This window comes from Leptodactylus fuscus, chromosome 11, assembly GCF_031893055.1.
Source record: "Leptodactylus fuscus isolate aLepFus1 chromosome 11, aLepFus1.hap2, whole genome shotgun sequence".
NCBI classification, from domain to species: Eukaryota; Metazoa; Chordata; class Amphibia; order Anura; family Leptodactylidae; genus Leptodactylus; species Leptodactylus fuscus.
In genome coordinates this window covers 35,095,562-35,117,401 of record NC_134275.1, presented here as the reverse complement: position 1 = coordinate 35,117,401, position 21,840 = coordinate 35,095,562, and the positions used below count along the sequence as shown (strand labels likewise).

Sequence of the window (21,840 nt, the reverse complement as noted above, 5' to 3'; positions counted from 1 at the left end):
CACTTATCAGGGCTCAGCAGCTAAATGGACTTGGCTAATGGAGCCTTCTGTCAACTCTGAGTCAATCACAACAAAGACAGAGGTGCAGGATACAGGGAGTGACAACTCCAACCCAGCCACTGCTAACAAACAGCTGATGTGGTCAAAACTCAGAATAGGGTAGGGGCCACACGGTGGCTCAGTGGTTAGCACTGCAGCCATGCAGCGCTGGAGTCCTGGTGTTCAAAGCCCGCCCAGGGCAAAAAACCATCTGGAAGGAGTTTGTATGTTCTCCCCGTGTTTGCATGGATTTCCATCCCATATTCCAAAGACATACTGATAGGTAATGTACATTGTGAACTCTGTGGGGCTCAATCTACATTTAAAAAAAAAGAAAAAACACAGACTAGGGTCACATCTGCATTTGAGACTTTATAACGGACACTATTATAGTTTATGGGAATTGTGGGGCTCCATGTGTAATTGCTGTTGCAATGGACATGAAAGACGGAAGGCCAACACTAGTGTAAACCTAGCATAACGTGTACCTTCATTTTTGTTGTTGTTTACAACAACTTTCCATAGATGAATAGTACAGATGAAGATGAGAAACTCTGTAATATATCTTATTGAGGTGATCTGTTTCCCTCTCCACTTAGGGGGCATTCACATTTGCGCCGCTGTCCACCCACCATGATTCTGCTGAAATTTAAACAAAACAAAACAAAAAAGCACTTTCATGGTGGAGTGGCCTTATGGACGCCAGCGGTTTGTTTTAAAAACCCATTGAAATGAATGGGATTTTAAAATGACCATATGCAAGCCGTCCACAAGCTGTTTTTTTTTCCTGCAATTTCGGCAGAATTACGGTGGGCGGACTGCAGCACAAGTGTGAACACCCCCTTATTAAGCTTTTCATCTTCAGTTTGACTGTTTACGCATACCTTTTCCATATTCAGCCTTATACATACAGCTCTATGGTGAACAAAGGGTGGAGAGGGATAGACCAATATTGAGAAAAAAACAAACATTTCTTTAATAAGATATATTACAGGTTCATATATTAACCTGCACTATGCATTTCAGGAAAATTGGAGAGTTAGGAATACCCCTTTAACTGGCTGTATTTGGATGAATTTTGAGATCAGGATTCTGCCATGGGATGACCAGGAAAGTAACAAAGACCCCATACCCAACATATTGTCAATAAGAGGTCCCTACACTGACCAAATACATTCCCTGTCACATGGAAAATACAGTGCAATCATATTATAGAGCAGGAGGAGCTGAGCAGACATCTTTATAGATATGTGGAAAACGATTCAGTATAACTAGTGACTTATTTACTGAAATCTCTGCTTTATACTGAGAAGTCGAGGAGGTGGAGCTATTGTGATTAACAGTAAATACAAAGATCCCTCAATCACTCCGCCTCCTCAACACAAAGATTTCAATGGCTAAACAAGTTATACAGATATATGGGTAAAGATATACTTTATCAGTCTGCTCAGCTCTGCAAACTGGACAGCATTTTTCATGTGCCAGATTCCCTTTAAAAGGACTTTATCATTGGGAAAAGTCATTTTTAACTAAGCACATACTTGCATAGGCTTTAGAAAGGCTATTCCACACCTAACTTTTGTATGTAAATTGCCTCAGTAGTTTTTATTCATATGCTAATTAGCTTCCATTCTGCACCCTCTCTCCTATCTGTGTGTGTACGAGCAGGAAGAGGAGTCATCAGCAGCAGCCTGTACTGTACACACACACAGGAGATAATAACAGAGGGTGCATGATGAGACTTCCAGGTGCACAGTGGAAGCTAATTAGCATATGAATAAAAATGGGCTTTCAAAAACTACTGCGGCGATTTACATACAAAAGGTAGGTGTGGAATAGCATTTCTAAAGGCTATGCAAGTATGTGCTTAGCTAAAAATGACTTACCAACGATAGAGTCCCTTTAAGCTGTTTGGTTCCAGGAAGTCACTTATTATAACAGATTATCCCTTGACCTTAACCCCTTCCCGCCGATGGCATTTTTTGATTTTCGTTTTTGACTCCCCTCCTTCTAAACCCCATAACTTTATTTCTCCGCTCCCAGAGTCATATGAGGTCTTAATTTTTGCGGGACAATTTTTTCTTCATGATGCCACCATTAATTATTCTATATAATGTACTGGGAAGCAGGAAAAAAATTCAGAATGGGGTGGATTTGAAGAAAAAATGCATTTCTGCGACTTTCTTACGGGCTTTGGTTTTACGTCGTTCACTGTGCAGCCAAAATGACATGTCCCCTGTATTCTGTGTTTCGGTACGGTTCCAGGGATACCAAATTTATATGGTTTTATTTACATTTTGACCCCTAAAAAAAATTCCAAAACGGTGTTAAAATTTTTTTTTTCTAAAAGTCGCCATATTCCGACGGCCGTAACTTTTTTATACATAGGTGTACGGTGATGCATAGGGCGTCTTTTTTTGCGGGGCCGGGTGTACTTTTTAGTTCTACCATTTTCGGGAAATGTTATTGCTTTGATCACTTTTTATCAGAATTAAAACAGTGAAAAAACGGCGGTTTGGCACCTTTGACTATTTTTCCTGCTACGGCGTTTACCGAACAGGAAAAATATTTTTATAGATTTGGAGAGCGGGCGATTTCGGACGCGGGGATACCTAACATGTATATGTTTCACAGTTTTTAACTACTTTTATATTTGTTCTAGGGAAAGGGGGGTGATTTGAACTTTTAATACTTTTTTATATTTTTTTTTAATTTTTTTTTATGCATTTATTAGACCCCCTAGGGGTGTTGAACCCCAGGGGGTCTGATCACTAATGCAATGCATTACAATGCTAATGCATTGCAAAAAAATCATCATCTCTTTTGCAGGCTGTATACACAAGCCGCCGGGAAGATGGCGCCTCCGGCGCCTTTGACAGCAGCGCCGGAGGGGTTAAAGCAGTAGACACCCGGCGGCTATGACGGCCGCCCGGCTCCCGGGCGGTCGCCATAGTTACAGACCCGACACGCGCCGTACTATTACGGCGCATGTCGGGAAGGGGTTAAAGGGAGTCTATCTTTAAAATAAAATAAACAAAAAAAAAAACCTAATGGCACGTTGGAACAGCCTTTAAAAAGGCTATATTACTCCTACCTTGCATGCTCTTCTCCCTACCATTTCTGTAAAAATCTGTTTATTGTGATATGCAAATTACGCTTACAGAGCATCCCTGCACCAACACCTCTTAACAACCCTTAGTTAGTTATGTTCATGCCCCTCTTTATGTTTGCCTGATCTTCTGGCATCTGCTGCTGTGCTATATGCCAACTGCGCATGCTCCACTGCCATTTTGCAGTGATCTGTTACAAGAGCGTGTAACAGATCACCAGAAAACGGCAGCGGAGAATGCACAGTCTGCATATAGCGCAGCAGCGGATGCCAGAAGATCAGGAGACATAAAAAGGGGGCGTCAACAGGACTAACTAAGGGTCGCCGTGATGTGATGATGCAGGGGTGCTATGAGCACAGGGGGAGGGCGGGGGGCCATAGACGAGTACTGGGGGGCCTTTCCACACCGCTAGCATCTTCACTGGGCAATAAGGAATGCCCCTCGGTACAGTGCAGTAGACGCTGCTGTGAAGAGGGGCGTTCCTGACAGACTGTCAGAAACACCCTTCTGACGACGAAGCGCTATGGTACCAGTACAGATAGCGCTTCAGAACAGGAAAGCTGACAGCGCACTGTCGGCTTTCTAGCGGTGTATTACACTGCATGTGCCCTGAGGCTATTCCAACGTGACATTAGTTCACAAGTTGATTTTCTAGCGACAGACTCCCTTTAAGGTCCATTCACACAATAATGTTTGTAAGCCAAAACCAGGAACAGGTTGAAAACATAGGACAGGTACAAACCTTTCCACTATACCTTCTCTACATCCTCCACTCTTTAATTTGGCTTGTATACACCAATGTGTGAGTAACAGGTAACAATATTACCGTATGGACTGCAGTCTAATCCATTTTGTGAACTTGGGGATTGTCTATCTTGCATGATACACAGATCACAGGTAAGTGATCTAATCGTCAATGGTAAGAGGATGGAGGATTCATTTTTAGGGACATTGGCTGGTTTCTATACAGATTCTTCACCATGAAAATAATGATCCCATCTGCTCATTGTCATACTATGGGTATTACAAATGTCTTAAATCCAGTATATATGGATTTGTTGGTTGTGAGAAGAATATATAGACATGGAGAGAGCCTATAACTTACATCATATCTCTAGGGGGTGCCTATGTGCACAGTGACATTATGGTTTCCATCACTACTCATTTGCACAAGGACCAATATTTACACTGAGATAACAGAGTTCTAAGGAGAAGCAAAGCGGCTGTGCAAACAAGCTCATAGTAATGGGATAGCACAGACAGAAGATCATTTCCCCATCCTATGGCATCGCTGTTATTAATTTCTTAAGATATCAGAAGTTTCTATGCATGTATTCAGGCTTCACCTCATACAACAACAAATTGACAGTGATGAGTTTTACTCCCAGCGAGTTGTGTATATACTGCATTGCCTGGATTTTTATGCCATCAATGGCAGCACACAGCTCCGCTTTTCTAAAAATTATGGTTATGAACCTCACCAACTGGACAGAGAAAGTAAACTGTATTATGATGGAAAAAATATATAATGCAGACATCTTTATATGGCTGTATGTAGTTATCAGCCAACAAAAGCATGCGGTAGGATAGTAGGCAGGTGGGGTCTGAACGATTTGGTTAGCAATGATGCCTTGTCAAAGGACAACATCTGGAAGGAGTTTGGCGTGGGTTTCCTCTGGGCACTCTGGTTTCCTCCCACATTCCAGATACATACTGATTGACAATAGAGCGCTTCTGAATATGATGGTGCTATATAAAGTAAGCAAAATAAAATCTCCTTGAGATCAACACTGTAAGATTATAGGTTGGACTTTATGGACCTGTGTCTTCAACTACGTGTTAGGGAGGGAGTAATACTTCTGTGAAAAGACTCCAACACTTGCGTGAATGCTGCTGCTTCTTTACAATGTATGGCGCTATCCTTTGATTTCAGTATACTGGTTGTGCTTGGTTTTGCAGTCTAGTCACATTCACTTGAATGGGGCTGAGCTGCTCACCGGCAAGGTCACTGATGAATATGAAGTGACATGGTTCAATGAATCAGAAGTAGGGTCCAGGGAGCGCCATGGTTGATTGGTTAAGTTATGCCCATTACAAGGCAAGATCTGTATGCAGTGTGCACTGTATGCTTGTGTATAATGGAGCAAATAGTAAAGTAGCAATAGGGAAGTAGTGCTCACAGGTCAGAAAGGGGCATGTTGGTTCATTGAAGTTTATTGGGAAGTTACTTCTGACCTGTGAGCGCCACTCCCACTACTTCCCTATTGCTGCTGTCTACTCTGGGTTCCCTTGGAATTCGGTGCCTGTGAGGTGTGCTGCCCCCTCTGCCTGGTCATTCAACCCTAATACGTAGTTGTGAACAGTTCACAACTGTTACAGGTGAGAGGCTATTTGGTTTTATCTATTCCAAACTGGTTTTGACAGTAATACTACACTATAAGGTTGCTCGGTGTCTGTTTTTCTTCTTTTGAGTTTCAAATAGTAAAGTACACTCACTGTACAAAGCCTACTAAATATAAGGGTAGTTTCAAGACATCACAACCAGCACATGACTAAAGAGCTTCCTACCATAACAGACAGAATAACCCTTAAAGAGGACCTTTCACCACACTTGGGCACATGCAGTGTTATATACTGCCAGAAAGCCGACAGTGCGCTGATTTCAGCGCACTGTCGGCTTTCCCGATCTGTGCCCGGTGTACAGAGCTTACGGTGCCGGTACCGTAGTGCTCTATGGTCAGAAGGGCGTTTCTGACCATTAGCCAGAGACGTCCTTCTGCCTCGCGGCGCCTATCACGCTGTGCTGTGGAGCGGGGAGGAACTCCCCCCTCCCTCTGCTCACACAGCTCGTCCATAAACGAGCATTATCAGGAGCGGGAGGGGGCGTTCCTCCCCGCTCCACAGCACAGCGCGATTGGCGCCGCGAGGCAGAAGGACATCTCTGGCTAATGGTCAGAAACGCCCTTCTGACCATAGAGCACTACGGTACCGGCACCGTAAGCTCTGTACACCGGGCACAGATCGGGAAAGCCGACAGTGTGCTGAAATCAGCGCACTGTCGGCTTTCTGGCAGTATATAGAACTGCATGTGCCCAAAAGTGGTGAAAGGTCCTCTTTAAGTACGTGCACAGAGATGTAAACCTCATGACTAACATGTGAATCTTGAAAACACCACGTCCTTCGTTCCTAGAGGCAGGACATTTAGCCATTCCTACTCAGACGCCCACAGATCTGAAGACTTACACTCACAAAGATCTTTATTGGAAATGTATTAAGATGCAAGTTATTTCTAGCATGTAAATATATAAACACTAATCTACCCATAAAAAGTCTACAAAGCCTTCATCCGATTAAAAACATGGCGCAGAGTACATCTGGCAAGGGAGGAGAGAATGAGAAATACCTGCAATAACTGCTGCTTGAGTTTCTGAATTTCTGTCAGATTAAGCTCAGTGAAGAGATCGGAAGCCAGTTTAGGGCCGGGATGGAAGATGTCGCTGTTACGAGGCGTAGACATCAGTATTTCTCCATTTGACTTGTTTAGGCCACCAGAGTTATATCCGCTGTCAAATTCCTCTTCATTTTGGTCTTCAAAGTGTGTCTGCAGGTTTCCTATAGAATCATAGCTGAGGTAGCCAGATAGCTCTCTCCGGAGTTCATTTTTCTGTTCCCTTTCAGTTTTCAGTGACTCCAGGGCTTCCTCAAGCTGATGCTCCGCAATATCCTTTAGCCGCATCAGCTCATCCACCTGGCCATTCAGAATGTCGATTTCTTCATCTCGTCTTTTTAGTTCATGTTTTATGCCTTCATAGTCCACCTGTGGGATACATGTAAGTTACTCAGCAATGCTGCAATGAAAGACAAGGCTTGAGTTATGCACAGTTTGTCGGGCAATTCTTATTTTCTGTCTTTGCATCCTTCAGCAAATCTGTTCAGACGGCTCAGGCCAGTCACCAACGGCAGGACGACACTAAGGACCCCAATGCAGTAGTCACAGGTCTGTGTCCTGGTTATTACTGCTGAAGGCTAGGATAGAGGGGGGGGGGCGTAATAATCTTATATCACAGTTCTAAGACTTTGAAGGGACTAGACAAACCTTTTAAGGGCCCGTTTATCTGCCTCAGATTCCTCGCTGCAGCAGAACAACGAAAGAGCATCGACTTTCCACCACTGATCAGCAGGAGGTCAAGCCATGGACTCTGCGGCAACAGTCAGCAGGACGCATATTTTTCTAGCATCCTGCTGATCTCAGCCCCTCACTGAATACAATGGAGGGCAAAATAAGGGCAGAAGCAGCCTCAAAAATCAACAGCAGATTCTGCCATGTGAACAGGCCCCAAGTCTGGAAATCATGAGAACGTTATACATGAGATATATTTGAAAATGATATTTGCTCTTTCCTTATTTGCTCCACCAGACCACCACTAGAGACCAGAAATAAAAATTGACTGCTGTATTAACTATATTACTCACCTGGCTTTCCTTCAATATAGATACTTGTTTCAACAGAGAGATATTTTCTTCTTCCAGCTCGGAGAAGTCTTGGAGCTGTCTCATTTCCCTAATTTTGCACTGTTTTATTTCCTCTCGCAACTGAACTTTCTCCTTATCCGAATCATGGCATTCCTAGAATTGTAAAGAAAAAATGCTAAGGATCACAGTGAGTATACATTTTTATGGTTTACACTAAATTACCCCCCCCCTTCACCCCCACTGCACCTGTCCTGACTAAGGCTCTGTTCACATCACGTTATAATAACATGGTTACAGGACATTTCATCATTCACCATGTAATAATAGAAGAAACGCTCAATCCTTACAGACTCAGAGCAAACAACCCCAGAATAGCAGCATCTGTACAAAGCCACACAAACTAACCTGCCACAGATGGCTGAAGACTAATGCTGCTATTTTTAGTTTCAGCAACACAAAGGTAGGGCCTGTGCCCATTATACAGGCAGAATGAGGTTCTGTGGGGTCTATGCTGGGAAACTATCTACAGCCCTCCAAGATATTATTAGATCATGCCATCAGCTAAAAAGAGGGATCCCGGCTTTGTCTAGACACAGTACCGCTCTTTATGGTCTCAGACCTGTATCGCAGATACATTCAGAAATAAAAAAAAGAGAGAGCTGTGCTTATGTGGCCACCAACCCATGCACTGCAGCCACGGCACCAATAAGAACAGGGTTGGGAAAGAGTCAGGGGACCTCTATTTTGGTGACTGTGTGGGTCCTAGAGGTGGGACCTCTATCAGACATCTATGGCAAAGTCTATGGTAATATTTATTAAAAACATACCTACAAATTATATATTCCTAAACAAATAATATAAGTTTAAAGTTTTAAGTAAAAAGTTTATTTAAGACATATATGTTGACTTCTTCACTTATGAAGATGTTTTCCAGTCACACAGGCACCCATACCCTGCATCTTTCTTCTCTAACTATAGTAAAGTTCCATAATCAATACAACACACAGCTGCTATGAAACAGGCAGGGTTAACACAGTGGGCAGACCACAGAGGTTATACTAGTACCACGGCCCATACAAACAACCAACTAGCAGGGATACCGGGTGTCAGACTCACACTTCCAAAAGACAAATACAGATTTCTAAGGTCAATAATGTAATGCATATGGAAGATCTTGCCTCTTCCTACAGATTCTTACGACATTTTATAAATCCTAGTACTATTGGATAGAATTCTGGACTTTCAAGGAATATTCTGGGCTCCTGGGACAAACCTCTCCGGTTCAGGTGTAATAGCTTTCTATTCCGCATGCTCTGCACTGTATTAAGTCTTTCTCCCACCACTTCACCTCTACCCCTCTTTCTCATCTGTTCCTCACTCCTCTCGACCCCAATTTTAGTGGACACGTATCTAGGTTTGTATTATTTTACCCCTTGTGTTGGTAAGATCATTTTGTATTACTGCCTTTAGTATTCTGTTCTACTTGGCAAAAAATAAAATTCTTAAGTACAGTTTATGCTAATAAAGCAGACACCATTTCCAAATCTCTTCTACATATTTTCTCATACACAGTCAAGACAGGTCACATCAGCAGAGATGGAAATCTGTAATTTGGCCTCCAAGCAATGACAAGACTAAAGGGGCCTATTGAAACCAATAGTGCTTGAGAATGAAAATACTTACTGTACTTTACTTGTGCGTATTGCGAATGAGTGATTGCAAACATGACACTGCACACAGACTCTGCAGTGTCTACTCAACAATGAACAGAAGGGAGAGCAGACAATGCTAGGCACAGCCAAGACATCTCCGGATAGCACAAAGCAGACAAGTCTTTCAATCCACAACTTGAAGCAGTACATAGAAAAAGCAAGAAGCCAGAGCAGTAAGCCTCTACAGCTGAATAAATGAGCTAAAATAGCTCATGGCTGATCACAGGACCAACTAGGTGTGGCTAAAATTAACAATAAAAAACATCATTAATGCTAAGCTACAGCAATGCATCGCGGTTCTTCCCACAATGCTTTGCACAGAAAGTTTGCAAAGATTTCTACTTCGATTATATCTATAGGGAAACCGCCTGTGTTTCCGAAAGTATAATTGACACGTTACTATTTCAAATACTGCGCATGTTTTGAAAAAAGTTGCCAACTCTGGATCAACATGAAATTATTTTATATTATTATACTACCTGCTGATATATTATGGGATTTCCTGGCTTACACAGAAGCTACACCTTCTCATGAAATATCAGGAAGAGCAGTGCACACAGCCAACCAGCTTGTTTCTCTGCTGACACAGTAAAAGCAATACGCACTGCAGAACAAATCCAGAAGTATACGTTTCCTCCCTCATCTCTGTATACCGCGCAACCCGTGTTCTCTGTTCACTCAATGACCTAACACTTACATCCTCTATTATCAGAACCTCCCACGCTCGTATACAAGACTTCGCCCGAGTTGCACCACCTCTCTGGAATGCTCTACCCTGGACAATCAGATTAACTCCCAATTTCTACAGTTTCAAACACAAACTAAAGACACATCTTTTCAGACAGGCCTATCAATTCCTAATGTAAACCCTTCCATAGCGTAATTAGAATCCCCAAAATTTAACCCTCCTCTGTTCCAGCTCCATTACCCCACATGATATGATGCCATTTCAGGCTAACTCTATATGTCCAAGCACCAACCACATGTTAAAGGACACGACTGGTGACGGCTCAAAGTTTTATGTTTGTGTAATGACAGTAACCTCTATTACAAAATTGTCTGACCACTGTATAAGCAATGCCGCCCCTGCTACCTCTCGTGTCACCCTCTCTACCTCAGATTGTAAGCTCTTGCGAGCAGGGCCCTCAGTCCCAATGTGTGAAATGACTTTCTTTGTAATGTATCTTTCTGTCTGTATTTGAACCCTACAAATTGTACAGCGCTGCGGAATATGTTGGTGCTATATAAATAAAATGTATTATTATTATTATTAGGACTTGGATATACAATTTGGTGCTGTACAATTATAGAAGAGTTGGGAAGTTAGTAGAACAACCAATGCCGACTCCTTTCTTCACTTAATTAAACAATTTTAATTCTGTAACAGAATTATTAAAAATGATTCATTTTGTTTGGAAACCAGATTCAGTAACTTTTTCCAACTCCAACTAAAATTGGTCTCGACGCTAAAGACTTTTACTAAAGTACACAAAACATCTACAGTGAAACCGCGCTCAGGTGACCTAAATTGCATTTAAAGAGGACCTTTCATGTCCTCAGGCACATGCAGTTTTATATATTGCTAGAAACCCAACAGTGTGCTGAATTCAGTTGGCTTTCCCGTTATGTGCCCCAGGACAGGAGATATCGGCGCAGTTACAGATATCTCTTCACTGTCAGAAAGGAGTTCCTGACAATCTAGGTGGGCTGTGAGGAATGCCTCTCCTGACTGTACCGTCCATAGCTCTGCACTGTCAAGAGTTCTTTACTGTCCAGCCATGAAACTAAGCTATGAGGAACACCGTACCCTCCTGACAGTACGCGTCCATAGACTAGCACTGGGTGGGCGTTCTTCATGGCTGGGCAGTAAAAAACGCTCCCTCTGACAGTACAGAGCTTTATACAGTACTGTGAGGAGAGGTGCTCCCAGCTACACTGTCAGGAACGCCCTTCTGACAGTGAAAAGATATCGGTAACGGCGCCGATAGCTCTTGCCCCGGGGCACATAACGGGAAAGCCGACAGTGCGCTGAATTCAGGGTTGGCTTTCTAGCGGTATATAAAACCACATGTGCCTGAGGACATGAAAGGTCCTATTTTAGCATCAGTTCACAGTTTTTTGCAAGCTATAAAAATCTGCTTCAGGAAACTATTTTTTTTTTTTTTAAGTAGCTCAAAAAAAGAAAAAAAAACTGCACAGAAAACATGTTCTGGATAAAGCGATGGTCTTCTCAAAGAGGTGGCCTTTAGAAAAGTTTTTACTGTGCATCATTTATTATACAGCAATTTTATAACTGAGACCTTACAGTAAGACTGTCCACCTTTTAACCTTAATAGTATTCCTAAATGAAGTCCAAGCACACCCAAACATCATTCAAAATTAGTTCCTTAAAGGAAATACTCTACTCTATAAACATTTATAGAAGTGACATATGTGCCCCCTGAGGAGCTGGGCAATCGCAGCTACATACAAAGAGAATTAACGGAGAAGTGATTGTGTCCAGCAGCTCTCACCATCCACTTCTAAACTGAGTAGGCTTGCGCTTCTACCATAAATGTCTAATATTGGAATACGCTTTTATTACACACTTGTTTTGTTGAAGTCCATCACTTTACCTTCTTCAGGTTCTGTATGACCAGAGTGAGGCGTTCATTGTCTGCTGAGGTATTGGAGATGAAAGATTTCATCTGGCGGAGTTCATTCTGCAGTTCATCTATTTTTCCTGTAAATTTTGCTTCCCTTGAGGCAGTTTCCTTCAGCAGGGTTTCTTCTCTGCTTTCTCCATCGGCAGCGGTTCTCTTCTGGTTGCTGTGAGCTTCTGCTAGCGCCTGAAAAATAGACATATAACCCATTACAGACCAGGAAAACCTCCAGCCTAATACGACAATTTCACAGAAACTTGATCATTAATTGGTTTACATTCAGAGCTCAGCGAAACTAGTAAATATGTCAGCAGTCCCTGAATAATCCAAGGACAGGTCACAGAAGATTTACAAGGCATGGACGCCATGAGTGACTGAAGGGTCATTACAATAAAACATTAGTTCCCTATATAACACTGGACTCACTCGCAGGTATGCACACAATCCCACAGCATATTACATAACTTTTACTTGTAGATTCTTTGTATGCCAAAAGGCCAGAATGTGTAATAATTATTTTTTTGTAAAACATTTGTTTATCCAGTTCGCCCACTGGTCCACATTTTGGGGCAGAAAACGTAAACTAGCTATCTTTTAGACAGTGCAGAGTTAGACTAGACAATCTTAAAATGCACCAGATTTTCCAGACTGTTTATAGCAGTCTGTGAATCAGGTGTACTTTCAGACTGTCTAGTCTAACTTTATGCCACTTATTGGTTAGTTACGTTCTGATCAAATTTTAAGGCAATGACCAAAATTTTGTGCAATTTCTGCCTCCCAGTTTAGCATATTAAGCCCCACCCCTTTTCCATAAGCCCATAAAACTCGTTCAGAGTGAGTGGCGTAAAAAACAGATCCCATGGACTTGAATGGGTGTCAGCATACGCACGCTACACATTGAAATCAATGGGAGGCTTTTTTACCTATTGCTTTCAATGTGATACGCGCATTCCATCTGAATCGGAACGGCTTTTATATACTGAGCTCTGAAGAGTACATAAGGCGGAAGCCCAGGGAAGGCGATCAAACATAAAACAGTGTTAGGCTAAGGCCCCACGTAGTAAACCACAGCCAAAAAAAAAAGAAAAAAAAAAGTGCGGTGGTAAAAACTGGTGGCAATGCACTGCGTTTCTCTCTTAGCGCTTTTCACATGAAGTCAGCAGATTTCCTCTACGGATTTTCCACTTCCATTACACCTATAGGGAAACTGCTGTTGTTTTCGCAGCGGACTTGCTACAATTTCCTAGACCAGGGGTAGGGAACGTACGGCTCTCCAGCAGTTGCAAAACTACAACTCCCAGCATGCATACTGGCTCTGCTGTTCTGGGAACTCCCATGGAAGTGAATGGAGCATGCTGGGAGTTGTAGTTTCACAGCAGCTGGAGAGCCAAAGGTTCCCTACCCCTGTCCTAGACCATGACGTTTCTGGAAATCACAGCATGCACAATGTGCATATTTTTCCCACAGTGTGTGGACAGGATTCATTGGAATCCCACGCACTATGCATGAACAGTAAAACGTTGCTATTTTTCTGTGGCGTTTCGGCTATGTGAGGCCTTGGCCTTATATCTCCTGAGGCACAACTCCCCATTGTCTTAGGTGCTTCTGACATCAGGGACTGTTGAGGCTTGTGATTGGGCCTCAGATGGTCTCGTGACATCATGAAGCACAGACGCAAGCATCACGACGCTGCATGACCCATGTGACTGCTGAGGCCCAATTACAGGCCTCAGCGGTACCGGACATCAATCACAATTGCAGAAAACAGTAGGAAGTTGTGCCGGAGCCCAGGGAAGGCAAGTCAACACTTATGTGCTTGATCACCATCCCTGGGCCGCCAATCATTATGATCTGTGGTCTCTTAATTAATCATAATTGGGGTAAAATGTCCAATTAATCATGATTTTGATTTAGGTCATAATTGCCCAGAATTACCAAGAACCTAATTTTCATTATATACAGTAAACATTTGCATTTATGCACTTGTTGCTAACAGAGTGATGTAACTTAAGTCCAACTCTTCCAGTGAATACTTAGTTTTGCAAAAAATTTAATACTTACAATAATCTAGAAAAAAAAAAAAGTGAAGAACTCTACAAAAACAGGAATCACATGGGTTATCTTACGGATACAGATTTGCTGAGCTCTGTTTTTCTCAGCTTTTACATAAGGTCAACATGCATCCTTATTATTGTCCAAGGTTCATAGTTAAACCTATAGTACATTTTTTTTCCCCCTATTCTATGCCAAGACCCCATAAAAAGGCGGGCTGTGTTCTTCCAGCGTGCTTCAGCTCCCCCATACCTCCTTCATCTGCGTTAGCTCCAGCTTCAGTGCATCGCATTCAGATTCTAGGTCACAATACTTCTGCTTCAACTCTGCATTCTCCTCCAGCACAGCCAAGCCGTACTGAGCAGCCTGGAATTTCTCCTCCGTCGTCTCATGCAGCTCAGCTGACACACGATCGAGCTCTGCCCGCAAAACCGCAATGTCTTCTCTGTCCATTGTTCTACTTCCAAACAAGGAAAACCTGCAGCTGAACCTGTGGAAATGACAGAAGTCCCGTTAGATGTGGAGCCGACGACATTACTTTCTGGTCAACAAACTGAACAGAGGGAGGGGAAAGTGAACGGCTATCCCTGCCAACTAATCCTGCCAGGAGGAGGGAAAAAAAGTTTAAAGTTAAACAAATGGAAGCATAACAGTAATCCCGTGACCTAAATATCTGACAAAGCAAAGACCTAAAGCAGATTCTCCTACTTTGTGGTGATTAACGTCACCCAAAGTTTTAAAACAAAGATCTGAAGCATGTAGGGCTCAGTACACATTCACCTTCAGAGACTCTGATGGCGTTTCCCTTGCTCCTATGTAAATTTTGCTGTCAAGAATAATACAGCTTGCATCACTATCCATGACGGTCAATGGTGTCCACTGGTTTTCATTAGAAAACTGATGCGGCATAGGCTTCACAAGGATGATTTCACAAATAAAGGTTTTAACAGAAATTCTTCTAGAATCCATTGTGAAAAGAGCAGAAGCGAAACCAAACAGGATTGTGCCAATTTTGCTGCAGATTTCACCTGCTGAAAACCACCTAGAACTATAACCCACTATACTTTCCCCCTCTAGGTACTCCCTTCTGGTTCCCCCCTCAGTTCCTGTGCATCAGGACTCCAGCAACATAACAGACGCAAAAATTATTTACAGTTTGAAAGTCATGCAAAACGTTGCCAGCTAAAACCTCAATATAGCATTAGACTACAACAGGTCTGCAGTTTGGTCAAATCATAATACTAAAAATAGTCACAAAACACTATAGAAATAATATTTAAAATAGCAATTTGCAGGCAAATAGCACAAACCTTGTGATCGAAGGCACCAGGTATCCCTAACCTGAACTCCTATGCTGCAGGCAGGGCTCCAACTCCCTGAACAGATTAGTTGTTTAAGGTAAAATAATCCTTTAATAGTCCCACCATGAGGAAATACAGTGTGTTACATCATTATATTACAACAAACAACTCCATATACTGTGTCGTGGCGAGTAATAGTACCGCAAGATTAGTGACTTGAATGGGACTGAGCTTGCAGTAAATTCCCTGGCCCCTAAAAGGTATACAGAGCTGTACAATTGTTTGTGGATAATTCCCTCAGCATTTCTATTATCCAAAATCTATAAATGTAGAGCACTGCAAAATGCACAATTTAAAAAAAAAAAAAAAAAAAAATCCGGCCCACAGCTAAGGCCCCTTGCAGACGGTGGTGACTGAACAGCACGGCAGGCACACGTACAGTAACTAACATGAAGACACTGCCCAGTAAAGTGAAAGCAGCTGATCTGTAGGGGTCCCAAGTGTTGGAAAGGTCATCAACACTCATCTCCAACAGTACATACCTTGATTACAATACCTGGCCTGTGTGGTTTTACTAATGTAATCCTACAGCACCACAGATCTCTATATTGTTACAGATTTAGCTCGGTAGAGCTATGGGGGGGGGGGGGGGGGTGTCTGTGTGCTGTTTTTGGAGTTAGTCCTAGAACACCACATCTGTGTGAATGAGACCCAACTAAAATATTCTCAGTTCCTGTCAGCCTTCTATCACTCTTCGAGACCTCGACATACGAGAAATGAGATTTGAGAATTACAAGGCTTGTGGTTAAGCAGATCTCTTCTGTTCTTTACACGCCTTCATCAACCATACAGGAAACCATCATGAACTTCCCCATCACCGGTCTATAAGCAGACTGCCCAACCTCATGACAATACCATAACAACACCCTCACAGTTATGTGAATGCAAAAAAAAAAAAAAAGTAGGGCGTAGAAGTCAGCAAGTTGTATCCACTAAGACAAATGTCAGCAGTGACACCGGCTAACCAGCACTGACTGCATTTCTCCCAAAAGTGAAGACAGGAGTGTAAACATAAGGAGCTACCTTACCACTTAAAGGAATTGTTCATGACTTTCTTTTATTATTTAAAGGACTATCCGTACAATATCTTTTCCATGGAGGGTCAATAGCCAACCCCCACAGGGATCAGCTGTTCAGAAGTGCGCTTATGCATCCCCAAACATGCAGGGTTGGCTTTCAGCTCCACCAATGATGTATATGATTGTTTAATGTTTTATCCTAAGGATAGGCCACAAATAAAGTCATGGACAACCCCTTTAAAGAGGACCTTTCAAGTCTTCCAAAATTGGCCAAGTAACATCCTTGCACAGCTCCATAGCCTTTTATCGTCAAGGATGCATGCCTCACCACCCAGCAATGAGGCTGAACTTTAGTCCGTCCTCTGTCACTATGTAGTAATATCAGTACCGAAACTAATAGAAACTGGGACAGATATCTGCAAAGCTGATGGTGACCTGAATTCAGCGTAATGCCAGCCTTCCAGTGGTATATGACACGTCCCGTTTAAAGGGGTATTATGTCAACATTTTTGGGTATATCACTAAGATAAGAAAGTGCCTGATATGGATATGATATGGATGGATCCCACTTCTGAGAACCATTCACAGCCACAAGAAAATCAAAAGGGGGCTATGCATGCATAAGTCCCTCCGTTCACTACAGGACTCCCAAAAATATCCGAGGTTTCCTACTTGCCTATTTTCCTAAATTCCATACAATCAAATGGAAAGACTTGAGAATGCTCAGACTAATTCCCAGCTCAGCTGCTGCCAAACTAGAATAGCTGATACAAGTCCCTACTACTTGGGTTAGACTTATGGAAATAGCAAAGCAGCACTGCTCTGTCCTGCTTCTGTAACGCCATAGAGATGCATGGGAGCTACAGGAAGAACAGAGTCCATTTTTTAGCTCCACTGCTCCTGTAGCAGCGACGGTACAGAAACTGTGTAGTTCAGCTGTGCAAGGCTGTTTCTGTAGCTCTCATTCAGGTAATGGAAGCCACAGAGCAGCACCACTTGCCTATTTCCATATATCCCACCATGGTAGATAGGTCAATTATTCTTGTCTTGGCAGCGACTTGATGATATGAGAGACAGCTTTTACACTACATTCTGCATAAGCCATCTGAGGGATACATCAGGAGAATAGGTTACAATAATAATAGAAGCCAGTCACCACACTCTTCCACCTTTGGTCTCTAAGGTAGCTATAACGTCCTGGCACGGACATGCGACCATTGTATTGCAGTGGTCAAATGTGTGAAATGATAAGTACAGAGAATGGAAGGAGATCAGGAATGGCAAGCAATAAGGCACTTACATGGCCAAACCTATCAGTTAACTTAGGCCAAGGCTCCCAAAGATCGCCAGATTGCAATGTTAGATCTTTTTGCAATTAGAAATGGCGGTACCTCTGGGTGTGCATTAATGAAGGAGTTGCAGCACAACCGTGCCATCTTTTATCACTAAATAGGAGTCATTAGACCTCATACACACAACCGAGAATGCAGGCAGAGTCTCAGCTGATGGTTATAAAGCAGGCCCTATCCTGCTCTGGAGCATCAACGTGGAACAGCCCCCCCCCCCCCCCCCCCCCTGAAGTCAATAGGGAATGGAAGTCACCTGATGTCATCCAAGTGCATTCTGATATGAATTCAGTCCCCTTTTAGCGTGCACACTCGGTTAAGTGCATGTAGCCTAATAGTCACCAGGTAGTGCCACGTTTGTCGCACCATAGGAAAGTTACAACAGCTGCATTGCAACTTGCAGGTCACCGCCACATTGCGTTGTGTAATCTGCAATGCGAACAGTGCATTAGGCATCATGCACACAACCAAGTGTATGACCCAGGTCTAGATGACAGTCTTTAGGGTCTGTGTGTATGTCCTGCTTCCATATTGCAACACACAGCCTGGACCGCACTCGGATTGTATAAGGTGACCAACATCTTTGGCTGTGATACCATCGTGCAGCCACCATATAAACCTATGCTGATGTCTTACCGCGTTAACCCATTCTGAGCCAGTTTCAATTTGTTTACAGATGGACAGCCCCAAATATCAGCCCACCATTACGGTATCCCAAACCAATTGTGTCTGCAGCCCCCAGGGCATAGACAGATAGCTAGATGCAAGGACACGATGTAGTACAACAACCCCCCTCATACGTGTGGGCGCCATGCTTAGGAGTTGTAGTTCCACACCAGCTGGTGAGCCTCAGCCTGCAGCCCCCACCAGGTAAATAATGGACTCCCTACAGAGAAGCCATAGCCACTAGGAAATAACCGGACGGGAGGGCGCAAGAAACAAAACACAAATGGAATAAGAACAGCGCCCGCCCGCGGACAGCTCTAGAACTACTCACTTACCCGAGAACCGCAGAGACGTATGTTACACGGCCATGGAGACGAGCAGGCAGCCGGTAATGTCCGCTTGTTCGCCCCGTTAGAGATGTACGGAGCGCTGCCGGCTCTCTCCGCCTGTTTCCGGTACTTCAGTCAGGGGCCGGAGTTGCCAACTATTCGTTTGGTTTGAAAAGCTTCTCCCGCCCAATGCATCGTCATAGTCCTCCCCAGTGTTGCCCCATAGTGACTCCCGATTGGTCAGCTGCACCGTCAATCTTTCTGCAGTGCCCGCCCCCTTAGATTACTCGGCGCTGATTGGTTGTTTTCGTATCCAGCGTTTAGTTGACTGGCTTGAGGCGCCGCTACGTCTGCACTTGTGTTTTGTTCAGGAGAAAAGGTGTTAAAAAAAGTAGGTGAGCTGTGGTGAGTCCTCGGGGGCCCTCATGTGGGCTGGTGTGAGATTGTAGCAAAAAGGGCGCTTAAAAATACCGTTCACGTTTCTGACACAAAATATCCGATGTATCCTATACTAGATATAGATAAGTATAGTCCTGTGACGTGTCATATGAGGAGAGGAAAGCTGCTTATTATATAGTTACTGCTCCTGTTCACACACTGCGGTCATATGGCGGATTTACCTTGACTATGAGGCAAAATACTGCGGTTTTGTCACAGTTTTGTGGTATTTACAGCAAAAAGATGCAATTTGAGCTGTGTGAACATTCTCCAATACAGAATACGTGACAAACATTTGTAAGACGCATTTCTCACAGGAACCATTATGGCGTGAGCGGCTGCGGCGCGGGAGCTCATTCTCAACACCCACCAGGGAAAGTTGTTTTACTGGAAGCCATTATCAGTATATTTTTGAAGGAAACCCACACATACACAGGGAGATACAAGCTCCATTTACATGTAGTTTTGACCAGATTTGACCCCAGGACCACAGCTCTGTAAGGCCCCATTCACATCTGCATTTGGGCTTCCGTTTGGGGAGTTCACATGGGGACCCCCCAAATGGAAACCTATGCTCATGAAAAAGCGGTTACCTAAGTAAACTAAACGGACCCCATAGGCTATAATGGCGTCCGTGTGGCATCCACATGAAACGTGAAGAGAAAAGTACCGCTTGCAGGACTTTTGTCTACGCATGTTTTGTACGAAAACCGAGCGGAAACCACACAGACCTCATTATGGTCTATGGGTTTCCCAGGTAACCACTTTTTAATTCGTATAGGTTTCCCTTCGGGAGTCCTCAAGCGGACTCCCCGAACAGAGGCCTGAACGCAGGTTTGAATGGGGCCTAAAACAACAGTACTAACCACTGAGGCATCTGTTGTAATGTGACAGAAGTAGGATTAAAGTTACCATAGGCCCTGGGCTGTTAAGAAAGATCCCTGTGACAGAATAATGTACCATAGTGGCCCCTTTGCACAGTATAATGTCCCACGGTTGCTACTGCAACAATATATTGTCCCATAGTGTCCCTCCATGCAGTATAATGTCCCATAGTGTCCCCTTCACACAGTATAATGTCCTACATTGGCCCCTCCACACAATATATTCTCCCATAGTGGCCCTTCATGCAGTATAATGTCCGAAACTGGCCTCTATACATTATAATGTCTCATAGTAGCCCCTTCTCAAAGTATAATGTCCCATAGTGGTTGCTATACAGTATAATGTACCACGGTGGCCTACATACAGTATTGTGCCCCATAGTAGTCTCTCCACACAGTATAATGTCCCATAGTTACCCTCCATACTCTATATTTTTCTATAGCAGCTCCTGCACGCAGTATAATGTTCCATAGTGTCCTCTGCACACAATATAATGTCCCATAGTGGACCTTCCACACCATATAATGTTACATAGTGGCCCCATATAGTATAATGTCCTGTAGTGGCCTCCATATAGTATAATGTCCCATATTGGTCCCTCCACTCAGTATAATGTTACATAGTGGCCCCCATATACTGTAATGTCCCATAGTGTCCCCTGCACAGTGTAATGTCCCAAAGTGGCCTTTATTCTAATAAAATGAAAAACAAAATAACACCTACATAGGGATGGACGATAACCATTCTCATTACATATTTTGGGGGTTCACCTCCCAAGAATGACTATTATATTCTGAGGGTCTAAAGAGATCCCAGTGTATAATTACTGGAGGCCCAAGGAAGGTGATTACACATAAGAAACAGAGTTACTCACCTCCCTTGGGATCTGTTGCAGGTCATGGTCTGGGAATGAAGTCAGGGACCACTGAGGTCTATGATTGGGCCTCAGCTGTCAGGTGTGACACGCTGGCATTATATCGCTTGCATGTATGCTTCATACTGATGCTGGCTTGACTGCTGAGGCCTAAACACAGGCTTCAAGGGCTATGCAGCAAGGTAAAACTAAAAAAAAAATATCTACAAATCTAGGAGTATCAGGTAATATTTGTATATAACTGTATAGTGCGCCCTCAGAATTAATTTTAGGCACGCTAGTCCAACATTCGCTAGCTGCTACAAGTTGCTTCAGGATAACAGGAGGAGGCTAAAGAGGCTCAATCCTTGGAGAAATCTGCTAAGCAGTTTTCATGGTACAGAGAGTGATGTGCTGCCCGCTATAGAGAGAGGTACATCAGTCACATCAAATAGATCTGGTGGGAGGAGCAAGAACGAGAATGGACCACCGGTAGCCACTATGAATTACATAGTTACATAGTATGGTAGATAGAAAGACTTGCACTATATTCTCACATTCTATGCGGAGTCTCCCCACTGTATTTCACAGATCCATGTAGCACCATGGAAACTACTTAGCAGGGGATTGCTCCAAGGCTTGGACCTCTTCAGCCTCCTTCTGTTTTCCTGAAGCATGTTGGCAACTTGTAGCAAAATGTTGAGATTTCCAAAGCTGTCAAATTTTTGACATCACAGCATGTCAATTATACCTACGGAAATGCTGGCGGTTTTCGTATAATGAAAGCAGAAAGTCTGCAGAGGAACACTCTGCGGACCTTCTGTGAAAAGCGCTGTGAAAAAAAACAGACAAAACATGTGTAGGAACTGGCTCCAGAGCCCATGTCTTAGCTGTAAATAACTATAAAATGAGGTG

At 43.3% G+C, this 21,840-nt stretch overlaps 1 protein-coding gene across 2 annotated transcripts in view; it reads right to left on the bottom strand.

Annotated features, from left to right (window-relative positions):
* LOC142185022 (protein bicaudal D homolog 2-like) overlaps positions 1-18,908 on the bottom strand; it is a 34,560-nt gene extending 15,652 nt beyond the window's left edge. Inside the window, exons 1-5 of one of the 2 annotated variants that reach the window (XM_075260234.1) lie at positions 18,752-18,908; positions 14,281-14,518; positions 11,950-12,162; positions 7,623-7,775; positions 6,553-6,966 (exon numbers count right to left, since the gene is read on the bottom strand). In XM_075260234.1, coding sequence (XP_075116335.1) covers positions 6,553-6,966; positions 7,623-7,775; positions 11,950-12,162; positions 14,281-14,481 — 981 coding nt within the window. In that variant the 5' untranslated portion in view covers positions 14,482-14,518; positions 18,752-18,908. Of the gene's footprint in view, positions 1-6,552; positions 6,967-7,622; positions 7,776-11,949; positions 12,163-14,280; positions 14,582-18,751 lie in introns of those variants that run through there. The other variant, XM_075260233.1, reaches the window with a different exon arrangement.
* Positions 18,909-21,840: the final 2,932 nt, after the last annotated feature.